This window comes from Etheostoma cragini, chromosome 7 (genome assembly GCF_013103735.1).
Source record: "Etheostoma cragini isolate CJK2018 chromosome 7, CSU_Ecrag_1.0, whole genome shotgun sequence".
In the NCBI taxonomy this organism is placed as follows: Eukaryota; Metazoa; Chordata; class Actinopteri; order Perciformes; family Percidae; genus Etheostoma; species Etheostoma cragini.
In genome coordinates, this window is record NC_048413.1 from 1495266 (window position 1) to 1506286 (window position 11021).

The window sequence follows — 11021 nt, forward strand, 5'->3', positions numbered from 1 at the left end:
TAGTCTGTCCACCAGAGGACGCTCTACAACGTCCCTGTTAGTGATGGCGTTGCATAGTCTGTCCACCAGAGAACGCTCCTCTTGTAATTTTATACATTTTATTTATCAGAACTTATATATAATATATTTTGATGTTGTTCTGTTGTGACAATAAAACTAATTATTATCATATTATTTTAGTGAGAACTCATAAATAACTATAAATATCTAATGTTAGGGAAATCTGTTCATGTCGTTATTTCTGGATTTTTTTTTTTTAAATATATAGATTGACCAAAATATCAGCATATGGATTTTTTAATAAGCAAACATTTGTATTGGCCTTAAAAATCCTTTATCAGTCGGGCCATCACACGCATCGCAACCGCTATAGCACAGGACAAGGCAAAAGCCTGGTGTCTGCAAAAAACAGCCAAGTGGGGTCAAACACACACTTCTTTGCTGGTTGGTTGCAGCTGCTTGTCAAAATTCACCTAAGTTGAATTCCATGTGACGCATGCATGCAAATTTGTGACTTTGCATTGCCACCAGAAGTTGTATGCATCCCCTAACTCGCATAGAATGGATGTGAAAAGGAGGCCAATAATCCCTAATGATGATTTGGTGCATGTGTGAATGTGCCCTCAGTCTTGTTTAATTCTGCATGGCTATAACACATTAGTTATTTATCATTTTCTTTAATTAACATGGGTACTGTACTGGGGGAGTCTTACATACTTTGTGTTTAACCATTTTTAGCCAAGTTATGCATGCTGGTTTGCCTCTGTCTATATTTTTTAAACCCTTTCTTAAATGATTGTCAGGCAAAAATCTTGGACCATGATAATGTGAACTACCTGAAGAAAATTCTGGGAGAGTTAGCCATGGTTCTAGATCAAGTGGAGGCTGAGCTGGAGAAAAGAAAACTAGAGTATCAAGGTATGAATCCTGACTATCTTCAATCATTACAGAACCAAAACATGTTTCCAACAATGTCTGAGGATTTTTTTCTTCTTCTTTTCCTTCCCTTGCAGGTCAAAAGTGTGAGTTGTGGCTATGTGGACCTGAATTTACACTAGCTGACGTCTGCCTCGGTGCCTTGTTGCACAGGCTCAAGTTCTTGGGACTTTCCAAGAAATACTGGGAGGACGGCAGCCGACCCAACCTGCAGTCCTTTTTTCTGCGTGTGCAAAAACGCTACGCTTTCCGTAGGGTCTTGGGCGACATCCACACAACGCTTCTGTCAGCGGTCCTACCCAACGCCTTCCGGATGGTAAAAAAGAAGCCCCCGTCCTTCTTCGGGGCCTCTTTTCTCATGGGCTCACTGGGAGGGATGGGCTACTTTGCCTACTGGTATTTAAAAAAGAAATACATGTAGTGAATGCCGTCTTGTTGTGTTAAATGTCTGTGTATTTGTGTGATGTTTCAACTTTTCTGTAATGTTTTATGACTGCAGGAAAACATAATGAATCTATATAGAGAACACTATTACTTACCTGGGTGAACAAAGAATATTAAAACATTCCATGATAAGAAATTCTTACCAGCACATTTTCTGGTAATCAAGGCCTTCATCGAGTTTCATTTCTGGCCACTTGCGGCCGGCAAGTCCATGTTTATCTTTTTGTTGGCGGCATGCATCGGTTCTTCTAGTCTTGAAAACTTAAAGAAGAAACGCAGACAAAATGTTAAATACAGCACCACCTAACAGGTTAACTGACCTTTGCATGCCACTATTATAGCCATATCTCATAGCTGGTCTTCGCTCCTATGGCCTGAGGTTTAAACCAGTAAAAACCAAGGGGAAATGTTCCGTGATAAATACTTTCTGAGAGGCGCTGTGCTGCCAAAAACTGCCAGAAGAAATGATAAATGGATGAAGGCAAAATTCAAGAGAGTAGCGCGACATTTTGGGGAAAATCGCTTATTTACCTTCTCGCTGGGACAATATAACTATACAACTCTCGCGTCTGTCTGTTAAATATGATGCAACACTGTAATTTCCCATTTTATTGGGATCAATACCTATCTATCTATCTATCTATCTATCTATCTATCTATCTATCTATCTATCTATCTATCTATCTATCTATCTACAGCCAGGAGGCTGCTAGCTTAGCTTAGAATAAAGACTGCAGGAGACAGGAGGAAAATAGCTAGCCTTAAGGCCCTATGTCTGTATTTTACGTTTTAAGCTAAAGCTAGCAGTTGACTGTATTTTCTAAGTAGGTAGCCAAAAAAATGACATTATTTATTTTAGATTCTCGCTAGTTTGCATTAGCAGAATGACTAGGAAAGCTGGTAAAACATGCTTTTTTTATTAATTGGGCAGCAAACTTTCTTTTTTGCAAAGGGTAAGAAGAGTCTTTGATTATTGATTAAATGCCTTGGGAACAGCGATTAGTGTTATTAAATGATCGGTTTAAAAAAAGAATTTCTTGTGATACACCTTTCACATATTGTTATGCTGCAGCCTTGTGCTAAAATCAATATCTCATAACCCCATAATAACAGAAAGATAACAGGATGTCAGAGGTTTTTGCAAGTTTATTAAACAAGACTGAAATACTACATTGAAGTAATGAAACCCATTTATGTCTCAACGTCTTGACTGGAGTCCACCTGTGGTGAATTGGAAAGACAGAGACACACAAACACCCACACACACACACACACACACACACACACACACACACACACACACACACACACCTGTCTGTAGAAGGTCTCACAGCTGACAATGCACATCAGAACAGGAAGTCAAGACATGCGGTGAGAGGAGCTGCCTGCATTATGTCGAGGCACAGATCTCACAAAGGATACAATAAGAATTCTGCTGAATTCCCAATGAGATAACAACAACCGTTATCTCATTGGGATTTCATAAAAGAGCCGGTCTAGACCGCACTCTGTGATGTTGTTCACATAAACTCATATGTTTTTAGAGGGATTAGACATGAATTCACATGAATATGTCAGTTTGTGTGGGGTCAGCGACTCCTTCAGCTGCACAGCTTTCAGGAAGACTCTCATGTATCCTCGCCTACAGCTCCTCTGTCCTTGGGGCAGAAATAAGAGCTGTGAGACGGCCTTCACAGAGGAGGGACAGAACAACTTCCGGGTCAGCCGAGGACCAAAGACCGAGGAGCTTTTAAATAAGGGACATGGGAAGCAGCCTAGGACTCCTAGAAACCCCCTCAAAGATGATCGAGACAAACGGGTCTAAATACTTGTCAATGTGATATTTTATTTTCCTTTTTAATCCTTCAATAATGTTGTTTTCTCTCTGGCATTATGGGGTATTGAGTGTAGATTGCTGAGGAAAAAATACATTTAAACGGGCTCTGAATACTTCGGAATGCACTGTATATTTTTCAGGAAAGGCCGATGCCAATATTCATGACATTCACAAATTGGGGCTGGCTATTTCCCCCCCGTCTTCATGCTAAGCTAAGCTAACAAACTGCTGCATTACACTGAACCGACAGACACTAATGAAATTGATCTTCTCATTTAACTCTTGGCAAGAATAGGAATAAGTGCATATTTCCCAAAATGTCGAACTATTCCTTTAACTGACTGTACACCCTACACTACACACAGTGAACACAGACACACTCAGTTTATTAAGAGCACTACGGATCACACCGCTCACACTGGTCCACCTTCACCGTCTTGGTCACCGTGCAGGAGATCACATGTTACTAAACTTTACACAATTGGTAGTAAAATTGTAAATTCTGCATCTACGGCACACTAGTGCTGCTTTAGGTTTAGGATGTATATTTCATTGCATGGGTCTTATTGTGTAACCATTTTGTGACAGATGGACACTGACCAGAGGCAGAATTTATGATCACTACCGAATCTCAAAACCACCGATTTTCTTAACCCTCCTGTTGTCCTCGGGTCAAATTTGACCCCTTCTAAAAATGTCTATATCTGAAATATGAGTATCTTTTTAACCAAATTGCCACAAAAAAATTGGATTGGATGTCATACACTGCTTTTTGCAAATACAATTGATCATTTTCATCTGATCTCAACTCATAGTCAAAATAATTCATAATTTCAGTTTTTTTAACTCAAATATAAGGTTGAATTCTATATAAATGAGGGTTATTGACCATGATTTGCAAAAAGTAGCGTAAAACTAGTAAAGTGGTGTTAGTGAAAACGAATAAAAAGTCTGAAAAAAGGACGGCCATGTCACATATTTGTGTGTTTTGTAACCCGGGAGGATAACACAAGGGTAAAACGTTCTCTTGCTAATTGTTACCTTTGAAGCACCTGCACTGAGCAGTGGGTTGGAGCTGGATTTCACTGCTGTGTGTGTGTGTGTGTGTGTGTGTGTCTCCACCCCACAGACTGGTTTTACAGATAGATATTTTTAATTACACATTGTCTCATTTATTTTACCGTGCTGAATTTTAAACGAGCTCAAAGGTTAAATAAAGGGAATGGGAGGAAAAGCTGAACGCCCCCCCCCCCCAAGCCTAGCCAGCTGTCTTGTTGATGTAGTACTTTTCTCGCTCCACCCTCTATCCACCTTAAACGGGAGCTTTTCTTCTTTTTTTTCTTAGTCAGCCCTCCAGGGTTTAACATCTTATAAATCTCAATAACTCCTTATGTCAGACACTGGCTAGGGTTATAAGCTGCTTTTTTTTTTTTTTTTATGGCTCATTATCCAGACAATTCTTGCAGTAAGGACTCAGTGTTTCTCCACAGCTTAAGCCTTGCATAATGAAGGTAGTGTGTTTTGTTTCCAGTTACTGTTACAGTTCTGTGCAGGCGGTGGTCAGCTGCAGCCGTGGCAGAAAACGCTGAACCCAAGACGGCGATCAATGCTGTCACATGACTCGCATCTGATAAGAAATCTGATTTTTATGGAGAAAATAGAGGCGTAGAAGCTCACTGTGTTCAGGATCATGTTTTCTATGGAGAGTGCAGTGCGTTTAGATTTAACAGAGATGAAAGGGAGCGGGGAGGTTATTAGGTTTTAAACTGTTCTTGCATGAGTAGCAGTGATGTAAATGGTACAAAAGATTTGAGAATATATATATATCTGAATACACATCTAAATTATTCCAAGTTTTAAAGTAAGCAAGAGGACACAAAAGCTCAAAGTACTATTTCCTGTTACGATTTAAACATAACATAAGCTTCATTATTTATGTTGACTTTTTGATTCTCATTCACATATTCTGTTAATTGACACGGGGGGGGGGGCTCTGTTGAACTCTGTGTGTGTCTTTGAACACACACAGAGTTCAACTCAAATCCTAGTTGTGATTTGTGGCCATTATAATTCACTATAGTATTTTTTACTTTTTATTTTTCTATATGCATTTATTTATGGTGCTTTCTATGATGTTTGTTCATAAGCCTTAATTTACTCAGTTGCCATCAATGACGAATAAATAATGAAAATTAAACACAGAGATGCTGGTTTTTTATTTGAGCAAAACCTGCTTTGACACGCCACAAAGACGCACACAAAACGTATTTGCTTGTGACGTAATGAATATTCTTTTAAAATACTTTGACATTGCATTACATAATTAGGATTTACTAAGGTTTTTCCCAAATCCACCACTATAGGACAAGGCTGGATTTATTCTACATCACAAATGTTAATAAATTCAAATGTCCATTTTTTTTTTTAAATAAATGTCAATTTCTGGCAGCTGGGCACTTTAGTCTTTAGGAAATGTTACTGAAACGGGAGTAAATAGAGCATTTCTTGGGGACTATTTCCAGAAGGGGATTAATACACATTTGGTAATCTAGTGAGGATTTAATGCAGCAGAACGGTGTATGCGAGACTGGAAAAAAAAACAGAGCCCATGCTCATCATTTATGTATTTTTAATAGTTTTTGGACAACAATGGAGCTCTACGGCACAGAGGTATGTAATACATATCAGCCTTGGCAACAGTTATTGGTAGGTTACTTGGTGTTTTCATAGTGTTGACAATAAATAAAACCACAACTGAAACAATTAGTTGACCAATTCGATTAGTTCATCAACAGAAAACCAGTGTGCACTGCTTTGACTTGTGTTATTTTTCCAAGCTAAAATTCAACCTCTCCGGTTCCACCTTTACAGTTGTGAGGACGTGTTGCTTGCCTTTGTCCTGTGTGATTGTAAATTAAATATCTTTGCATTTTGAACTACTGCCTGGACAAAACTCGGCATTTAAAGATGTCACCTTGTGCATTAGGAAATTGGGACGCATTTTTTTTAGAACAATCCCAATCGTAGATTATTCCAGCCTTAACCATTTTAAAAGCATTTTAATAATACTTTGCAAACAACTTGCTGATACATTAAAATGATGGTCCTCTCTGCTATTCAAGCTCTACATCAGTAAATCATTTAGGCCCACTGAAGTTACAGTGTCTGACCTGATGGTGGTTTCCTATAAAAGTAATGTATATATCTTCTTTACATTGGTCTGCAAAAATACAACTGGAGCTGTAAACATTCTCAAGTGTTCCCATTCAGACATCTAAAATCTCTGATTAACCATCCGCAAATAAAAACGTTTTAAGGCAACAAACTAGGGGACGAAGGCTGGCGTAGCATGCGGGCCTCAGAAGCTGAAGGTGAGAGGCAGAAGCTGGACGGCGTCTCGCTTTTATCTCAGATTACAGAGAGTCCTTTGGGGAACAGCAGCTGCCAACAACCATCCTGTAGAAATCAACCTTTCTTTGAGCAGGGAATAACGTAAAATAGCTTAAAATAGCATGGCCAGCTTGGACCTGGAGACAGAGAACTTCAACGGTAGTGTGTTGTTTCGAGAAGGGCTGCAACATTAGTAACAATGTTGTTCTGGAAAGTATGACTGCCTCTCAGGGGTTGTGTTTCTGTTCTTTTGAGGGGCGCTGAGGGGGGAGTCCTGGGGATAAAGGTTTGAGATACCAAACCCGATATGTCAGATACCATGCCACCAGGCCACATAAAGTCCCTAGCAACTTGTGGGACATGTGATGGAAGTAAACAGAGGTGCAGGCAAACATCCACACCCAAACGATCACGATCAGATTCAAGGCCACGTACAACAGGTTGAGGACCATCCTGGGCAGCGCAGAGAGACCGGCGGTCCTTAGGGAGGCCATCGGCGCCGTTTCTTCCACGATGAAGAGAGCCGAGTAGGCCAGGATGAAGGAGTGCCCTGAGATGTCCTGGCCGTGCCATTGGAAGCCGGCCCGCCTGCAGCTGGCTTTGCTTGATAACTCCTTGACGAGAACCTCCTCGGTGTCAGTTTCATAACACAAACCGGTCACTTCCTCGATGAAGAAGAAGGTCTGGGTGCAGGCGTACCAGATGGCTGTCGCCACCACCAGAGACAGCAGTCGCCGGGACAGGAAGGACACGCTCCTGCTGAAGGCCGAGTTGGACAGGAGGAGGAAAGGGGTCAGCAGCAGCAATGTCCAGCCCCAGGACACTTTGACAAAATACCTGCAAGAGGAACAGGGGCATTGACATTAGTACTCAGCTGATAGCATTCATTAGTAGTACTGTAGAGATAGAGAGAGGTTTCAATAGAAACTGTTAAATAATCCATCACTTTAGCTTTATACACTTTCACTCACGTTTATATCTTTCATTTCTAATTACACATATACTGCACATTTACTACATCCCTGTTTAAAAGTCTACCAAAAATCTTATTATTTGTATTATATTTTACTTTCTTTTTATACCTATTTAATGAGCCTGAAATCTAACTGCAAACCACTGATATTAGCTATTAGCAGCAACACAGTGTATTGAATTGAGAAAGCGGCAGTTGTATTGCGTATGAATTAATTTGTAATATGAAGTGTTGCAGTGTATAAAGGAACATACAACTGCTTTAAATACTGGGATCATTTGAGCATTTGCCTTATTTGTGTCTTTTTTAACTGAAATTTGTAAAGTTATAATAAAGGGGACATGTAATGCTTATCAGCACAGCAACTAATGAAGCAACAGTTTAGCTAGCTAACGTTACCTTTGGCCCACATTACTTCAGCGTTGCTAACTTCATTACAACACAGTCCAGAAAAGCAGTGCATTTCTCTCATGACTGCCCTTTCACCTGTCTGTCACCAGCACGTCACCGCACAGTAAGCGCCAGGTGAGCTCAGGTGCTTGAATTCATTATTTCTGTGAGCTAACCCTCAGCTAGGATAATAACAAAGTAGCACTAACATTACTTACACATTAAGGGCATTTCCGCTGCTGCTGAAATATGTCTGCGGGACGACCTCCAGCTTTTTCAGAAGCGACCCCACGACCGAAATGAGTACAAATATCAAGGGGAAGTTTTGTCGGGCAGCCGGTATCCTCCAGAGTGTCACCAAGTTGTCCACAATGACATCTACCGCCGCCATGTTGACGCCACTGACCGGACGTGCTGGGCTGCACATTTGCGTTTCCTTTGAAGGGGGCGCCCGAGTTTCCCTTAAAGTGACAGGAGGGTTGATGTCGGTGGGGGTCATGTCCGTTGGGGTCGTAGACAATACATACAGTCTATGGTTGGGGGTGGAACCATAGTGGAACTGTCACTCCCCGATGTAAGTCAAGTGCAGTTGAGTTGCGCATGCGTCACTTTGCGACGAGTGGAAATGTGAGCTGCGCATGCGTTACTATGTGACAAGTAGTTAGCATACAAGATGCTAACGGGAGATTTCTGTAATGGCAATACAGTAAAGTGGACCTAGCTACTTAACGAAGTTTGTTCACTGCTGGCTACAAGTCAGCATCAAACACAACAAAGGCTGTCAGTTGAATGGCGTTTTGCACTAACGTTAGCAATCAACCATAGATAGCTAAAACGTTTTTGAAATTACTGCTAGCTTAGCTACAAGCTAGCAATCACTGTACACAGGGTACACAGTTTAAGGATGTTCTGCCTGATACAATATAGGATTAATTTAAAGTTTAATTCCATTTCCAAAAAATTAAAAAGGATGGCTCCTGATTGGAAAATTTAGATATAAATGAGATTTTGCAAGTAACTTTTAAAAATAACTTAATTTAGAATTTAATTTATTAACAGTCAGCTATTCCAGTTCATGAACACACATTATAGAATTAAAAGGAGAGAGATAAATGAATGAACAGGCGTCATACTTCTTTAAAATAATTGACAGAAGGTGTTCCTTAAATAAAGCCTATTCGAGTTATTAAAATGCTTTCAAAGATTCATTAAAAAATTTAAGTGACTCAAAGTACCTACCACTTTTAAGAATAACTTTAAACATGGGATTGACTTTAGCTTTGTGAATATGAAACGTCCCTAATGCAATTTTACAATGGTATATATGTATGTATATATATATATATATATATATATATATATATATATATATATATATATATATATATATATATATATATATATATATATATATATATATATATATATATACAGGTACATACTGCCACCTACTGTACAGAACACCTGATACCAAATTATATTGGGCAGTTTTGTGACTAAAGACTTATTATAATGCTTACATAAATTACATGTATTTAAACAAATAATGAGATCATGCACCCAAACTATCGGATGACTATCATACGTAGGGAATAACAAGGAACACATCATCCTTCAGGATTGTAGTTTGGAATATTTGAAAGTGTGAGAGACTCGGCTCCAGACTGACTCAGACCCTCCTGGTCTTGGTCATGTTTGCTCAGGCGGTCTTACACCTGCACGTGGATGTAAGCCGGAGGGTCACACAGACACTATTCTTCTTGTGCTCTCTCGCCCCTTCCCTCTCTCCTCCTATCACTCCCTGCAGGTGTTTCTGGCTCTGGGTCTGTGAAGTCTGGATCGTTGGTTGGAGTCACCTGCTACCTCCATGTTCCTTCTCCACACCCTCTGCCACAATTATTATTGCTAGTCCTATTGCTATTAATACGTTAATGTGGAACTTCTGTCTAATGTGGATGTAAATGGCGCTGTGAATTCTTGTGTCTGTCCTCATGCTGTACATGTTACACATGCACGTCTTTTTGAAAAGAGATCTGATCCCAACTGCTTTAAACAGGGATTAAATCAAGTTTAGAACATAAATAAGATGCATGCATGTTTGTTGGCTGTGTGCAAAATTCAAATTGATTGTCTGGTGCTGGTGCTGGAGAACCTGCTGAGTCATTATGAGTGTACTGGAGGAAGAGGAATCGGGTCCCTTACAGCATCTGAACGCAGAACAAAGTGTGTCCTTGATGCTCTCTGACTTGGCAAACAAGCCTCTGAAATGACATTTTATAACTCGCCTGGTGTTTGGCCGATTGATCACCGATTCATGAATAAATGAATTTAAATTAAACGTGCATATTACAGTCCAGACATCTTGCAGATTTAAGGCTTGACCCATTTTCCTATACCAGTGTTCTTTTTAATTTCCCAAAACAACATGAACCCTCTTTGCAAGTTTCATTAATTTTGGGGCGTTTTATTCAATTTTATAGCATTTGAAACACAAATTGAAGTGTTTTTGAAATAGTAAAAGTAAAAATTTACATATTCCAGTCTGTGATTATCCATCAACATCCATTCCTTTAATTTTAGTCTAAATAGTTCCTAAGTTCTTCTTCTCTAACTCAAACATTATGTAAAAATTAGGTTTATTGAACATAAATTCCAAAAAAAACGCTGAAACTAAAGTTAATAAGTTGGTGTTATGTAGTGTTAAACCTCAAAAAAAGTGACAAACGTTAAAAAAACACATCAAAGTGTTGAAAAAAAGGGTAAAAATTGTAAGGAAAAGTTAAGAACATTGTCAAAAAGTGTCAAAAGTTTTGATTTTTAATTTAATTTTTTTAAGACAACACAAAGGTTAAGGATTTAAACTGGATATCTGTGTTTGGAGTAAATAAGCCTTCACACAACACATAGCACATTTGATGCATACTGATACATAGAAAATTCACAATTTGCCTCTATTGCTGCCCGCCTGCAGGTATCCCCGATGTGAACATGCTATAAGCAAACACTGGAGGGACCCTCTTTGGGAATGAAAATCTCAAGCGAGTATGAGAA

The 11021-nt window shown here is 39.4% G+C and overlaps 2 protein-coding genes across 3 annotated transcripts in view; one reads left to right on the forward strand and one right to left on the reverse strand.

Annotated features, from left to right (window-relative positions):
• The window catches only part of gdap1l1 (ganglioside induced differentiation associated protein 1-like 1), an 18296-nt gene extending 16499 nt beyond the window's left edge, over window positions 1-1797 (forward strand). The window contains exons 5-6 of the mRNA XM_034875670.1: window positions 804-918; window positions 1014-1797. Of these exons, the coding sequence (XP_034731561.1) occupies window positions 804-918; window positions 1014-1357 (459 nt within the window). The 3' untranslated portion in view covers window positions 1358-1797. The remainder of the gene's footprint in view (window positions 1-803; window positions 919-1013) is intronic.
• Window positions 1-8460, reverse strand: part of fitm2 (fat storage inducing transmembrane protein 2) — a 24511-nt gene extending 16051 nt beyond the window's left edge. Inside the window, exons 1-2 of one of the 2 annotated variants that reach the window (XR_004657149.1) lie at window positions 8189-8460; window positions 6346-7444 (exon numbers count right to left, since the gene is read on the reverse strand). Coding sequence is in view for 1 of the 2 variants with exons in the window: in XM_034875675.1 (XP_034731566.1) it covers window positions 6835-7444; window positions 8189-8397 (819 nt within the window). In the remaining variant the exon portion in view is untranslated. Of the gene's footprint in view, window positions 1-5829; window positions 7445-8188 lie in introns of those variants that run through there. The other variant, XM_034875675.1, reaches the window with a different exon arrangement.
• Window positions 8461-11021: the final 2561 nt, after the last annotated feature.